Consider the following 2646-nt stretch of genomic DNA (forward strand, 5'->3'; position numbering starts at 1 on the left):
GTACCCGCTTGCGTCGGACAGACCCCCCAGACTGGGTCCGGAGTACCAGGCGGGCGGGCGGCAAGTGAACGGGATCCCGGTGCCGAACGGATTCCCGAAGCCCGAAGAACCCCCGGAGCTGAACCGCCAGAGCCCGAACCCGCGCAGGACCGGCGCCGTGCCTCCCAATCTGGTGCCGCTGGTCAACGGGACGCTGCCTCCGGTGCATGCGCTCAACGGGAGAAATGTACAGATGGGGATCCCCCCGGGCGCGTTAACGGCGGAGCATATGGGCAAGCGAGGGGACGATATGAAGGATAAACATGACGCGAGCGACGGACACAAACGCGTCGAGGACTGGACGCAGAAAGGCAAGACGGTTCGAGACCTGATGGCGCTGCAGACGCTCGACTCGCGCTTCAAGAAGGAGCATGCAGCGCTGCAGCACCGCATGGGCTATGAGAGCTCCAGTGCCTTAAAAACAGGTACCGATGCATCGACGCATGCTTTCAAACTACAATCAATGCGTCGTCGTCATTCACACTTGTATTTCTAACAAGCATTCAGTCCTTTAAATGGTATAAAACATCAGAGCATGCGTTTTATTCATGCATCAGTCTCTAGAATAACATGAGGAGTCAAAGCATGTTTTAAAACTCCAGATAAAGCTCCCTCGTTATTCATACTACTTTTTTATGCATCCATACAAGTTTTAGAATCGTTGTGGACAGTCTCAGTTTTTGCATGCATTCAAGCTTAAAATAGAATTACGCTCAAAGCGTGCTTTGCAACGCTGGATAATGTTCATACTCGTTATGCATTCAATTTTTAAAACAGTGTGATGCATCAAAGTATGCGTCTGAATAGTTTCAGATATAACAGATTTGCTTTGTTGCTTGACTTCCCATTTTATCATCCAGGGCACATTTTGTGGCAGAAAATAGTCAAACAGTGCCAACAACAGGTCATGCATGATGTACTGGTCTAGCGAAGAGCTGTTTAGTCAAATATTCTGTCTCTGATTTGAGTGTTTGTCTCTCTCTCTCTCTCTACAGACCGAGCTAAGCACTCTCGTGGCATTAAAAGGAAACCCTCTCCTGAGCCAGATGGGGAGGGCAATGCTGCTAAGCTCAACGGGGAGGGTCAGCCGTGGTTACCGTCTCCATCTGACGTGCTGAAGATGCCCTCCGCGGCCTTGCCAGGATTTGTGGCCGCACCACCATCGACTATCTCCCCACACTCACGCACCACCCCGCCCGAGGCGGCTACTGCCGTGCAGAGCGGGCAGTCGCCTATGGCCGCCCTTATTTTGGCTGCGGATAACGCAGGCGCTGGCACCGGTTCGCCCAAAGATGGCAACCAGGTGCACTCCACTACGACTGTGGCCGCAGGGCGGCGAAACAGCGGAAGCCCTCAGTCGCGACTTGCCCAAAGGGACGGTCTGGGGGTGTCAGGCACGGCGACGGCGCATGTGCCAGGCATGGACCCGCAGGGCGGGCACGCACAGAGCATTCCGGATTCCTCTGTGCCCCCTGGCAGCGTGCCGTTGTGTTGCACCCTGTGTCATGAACGCCTCGAGGACACGCATTTCGTCCAGTGCCCATCCGTGCCATCACACAAGTTCTGTTTCCCGTGCTCCCGCGAGAGTATCAAACAGCAGGGGGCAACGGGTGAGGTGTACTGCCCTAGTGGGGAGAAATGCCCGCTGGTGGGTTCCAATGTTCCCTGGGCGTTCATGCAGGGCGAAATAGCCACCATTCTGGCTGGGGACGTAAAAGTGAAAAAGGAGCGGGACCCTTGATTTCGTGGTTCTCACTTTTCTTCTTTGATTTTTTACAAAAACAAACAAAACGACAAGCATTTACAATTTCAAATGATCATACATGGTAAATCATACTGCATACCATCCGGATGAGAACTAACGGACTTGTACATAAGAACTTAGGGGAACTGTACACTTCGTAAACATGGCTGTATAATTTTCTTGATTTTTCCCTTTTTTGAATACATTGTGTTTCTAAATTTTTTCGACGATAAAATGGTATGTACGCACTATAATGGACTATTTTTGCCTCCTTTCTCCTCCCATTCAGTGGTTGTTCCAAGCGAACTCAGTGTACTAGTTGAACTGGTGGCAGTCCATGTTTAAACACAGAATGTGACTAATACTCTATAAGCACTTGGCAAAAACTCAAACGCTTCTAGCTGTATTGTATGCACTTGTTTAAAATTGCCAAATACAATTTCTGACCTTGTAATAACAAGTTGACGTGTCTGTGGTTGGCTTATTGTGCGTTGAGTGGCTGTTCTCTCACTGAATCATACAATACGGGTGATGCAGCATCTTCAATGAAAAAGCAGGTGTTGGGAGGTTTTTTTCTGGTGCATTCTGGGAGTTTTTGGCCTCAATAATGGGTGTATTGATACGACATCTATTTGCAAAGCTAAGGTAATGTGAGAGTGCCCGAATTTGAAAAAGTAACATGCAAGCTGCAACTTGTATCCCGCATTGTTTTCGACCTCCACTCGGAGTAACCTAACACTGCATCCAAGCCGACACTCGTCTGAGTGAAGAGCTTGTAGAAAATCTTTAATTTGACCTTATTTGGTGGATAAAGACCTGAAACAAACACTGCAGCAGCATTAGGGTAGTGTGCTAGCTAAGTG

At 49.5% G+C, this 2646-nt stretch overlaps 1 protein-coding gene across 1 annotated transcript in view; it reads left to right on the forward strand.

Moving 5' to 3' along the window:
- irf2bp2b (interferon regulatory factor 2 binding protein 2b) overlaps positions 1-2243 on the forward strand; it is a 2713-nt gene extending 470 nt beyond the window's left edge. Inside the window, exons 1-2 of the mRNA XM_051676363.1 lie at positions 1-464; positions 1035-2243. The exon at positions 1-464 is cut by the window's left edge and continues 470 nt beyond it. Of these exons, the coding sequence (XP_051532323.1) occupies positions 1-464; positions 1035-1780 (1210 nt within the window). The 3' untranslated portion in view covers positions 1781-2243. The remainder of the gene's footprint in view (positions 465-1034) is intronic.
- The last annotated feature ends 403 nt before the right edge of the window (positions 2244-2646 follow it).

Source organism: Myxocyprinus asiaticus, chromosome 37, assembly GCF_019703515.2.
Source record: "Myxocyprinus asiaticus isolate MX2 ecotype Aquarium Trade chromosome 37, UBuf_Myxa_2, whole genome shotgun sequence".
NCBI lineage: Eukaryota > Metazoa > Chordata > Actinopteri > Cypriniformes > Catostomidae > Myxocyprinus > Myxocyprinus asiaticus.